The sequence below is a fragment of the Procambarus clarkii genome, chromosome 57 (genome assembly GCF_040958095.1).
Source record: "Procambarus clarkii isolate CNS0578487 chromosome 57, FALCON_Pclarkii_2.0, whole genome shotgun sequence".
In the NCBI taxonomy this organism is placed as follows: Eukaryota; Metazoa; Arthropoda; class Malacostraca; order Decapoda; family Cambaridae; genus Procambarus; species Procambarus clarkii.
In genome coordinates this window covers 30789041-30790920 of record NC_091206.1, presented here as the reverse complement: position 1 = coordinate 30790920, position 1880 = coordinate 30789041, and the positions used below count along the sequence as shown (strand labels likewise).

The 1880-nt window shown below is 40.2% G+C and overlaps 1 protein-coding gene across 1 annotated transcript in view; it reads left to right on the top strand.

Moving 5' to 3' along the window:
* The first annotated feature begins 380 nt into the window (after positions 1-380).
* LOC138353287 (uncharacterized) overlaps positions 381-1880 on the top strand; it is a 4166-nt gene continuing 2666 nt past the window's right edge. The window contains exon 1 of the mRNA XM_069306162.1: positions 381-483. Within this exon, the coding sequence (XP_069162263.1) occupies positions 439-483 (45 nt within the window). The 5' untranslated portion in view covers positions 381-438. The remainder of the gene's footprint in view (positions 484-1880) is intronic.

Genomic DNA, 1880 nt, shown 5'->3' with positions numbered 1-1880 from the left:
TGGAAGCATCAGACCATTATAGAATGCATCGGATGAGGTAGTTTGGAATGGTGGGGAGGACGAGAGGGGGGTATGGTGGGGAAGACGAGGGGACAGAGGAGAGGGTAATGGTGGGGAGGACGAGGGGACTGGGGAGTTGGGGATGGTGGGGACAGGGGAATGCTGGGGAGGACAAAGGGACAGGTGAATGGGAGATGGTGGGGGAGGAAGAAGGACAGGGGAGGGGAAAATGGTAAGGAGGACGATGGGACAGGGAAGTGGGAATAGTGGGGATGATGTGGGGACAGGGAAGTGGGAAGGACGAGAGGACTGTGGAATGGGGAATAGCAAAGTGAATTATAATTATATATATTAATTAATTCTTATAAATTTCCAGAAGCCTGTATCAACACCCACACTAATGCAACTGAAAGAGATGTTGAGACAAGTATTGCTGATATGTTGAAGAACGCCCCAAACAAACTCGGTGGAAACAGATACAAGGTAAAGTTTGCCAATTTGCTGTAGTCTAATTCAATTTCTTTTTAGTAATCTTCGAGAACATTTATGCTATGAATAAGATAAAATAATGTAACTGATTTTGATTTATTTACTATTTATTATTTATTTACCGTTATTAGTATAATAGATCTCGTAATAATTTTGCAAAAATAATGGCATTTACTATTTTAAAAAGCTCGGGTGCAGGGGGGGGGGTTATGTAAAAGCCTGGTTTGTACCTCGGAGAGGCTATGGGATCCAGTAAGATCGTCCTTCCTTTCCTCCCTAGAATCTGGATGTAGCAGGTGCTCAATTGTCAAAAGTGAAAAATTGGTTTTGTCTTCCGAATGCACCATTTCTGTAAATTTGCTAATAATCTTTTAAAAATAGTAAATGCCATTATTTTTGCAAAATTATTACGAGATCTATTATACTAATAACGGTTTGATAAAATACAGTAGACTGCCTACTGGATAATAGTTCCAGTCCACCTGTAGACAGGGATCTCACATCAGCTTGTATATTATACAAGGATAAGATTTGATAAATTCAGTTATTTGACTGAACACTGGCTCTGTTTAAATCAGAGATTTAAACATACATAGTCTAACCTAGCTCCATACCTAACAGCCATTAGCCATTCATGCACAGCCATCAGCTGGGCCATAGACCGGCAATTTTGCTTTTTTCCCAAGCCGGTCTGTTTTTTTTCGATGCCTCAGTGGCCCATGCACAGGTCCGTTCAAGGGGATTAAATAGCCGTTCTATGGCCCCAGGGTTTGTATTTTATCAAACTCTTATTAGAATAATAGATCTCGTAATAATTTTGCAAAAATAGTGGCATTTACTATTTTAAAAAGCTCGGGTGCAGGGGGGGGGGGGGTTATGTAAAAGCCTGGTTTGTGCCTCGGAGAGGCTATGGGATCCAGTAAGATCGTCCTTCCTTTCCTCCCTAGAATCTGGATGTAGCAGGTGCTCAATTGTCAAAAGTGAAAAATTGGTTTTGTCTTCCGAATGCACCATTTCTGTAAATTTGCTAATAATCTTTTAAAAATAGTAAATGCCATTATTTTTGCAAAATTATTACGAGATTTATTATACTAATAACGGTTTGATAAAATACAGTAGACTGCCTACTGGATAATAGTTCCAGTCCACCTGTAGACAGGGATCTCACATCAGCTTGTATATTATACAAGGATAAGATTTGATAAATTCAGTTATTTGACTGAACACTGGCTCTGTTTAAATCAGAGATTTAAACATACATAGTCTAACCTAGCTCCATAACTAACAGCCATTAGCCATTCATGCACAGCCATCAGCTGGGCCATAGACCGGCAATTTTGCTTTTTTCCCAAGCCGGTCTGTTTTTTTTCGATGCCTCAGTGGCCCATGCA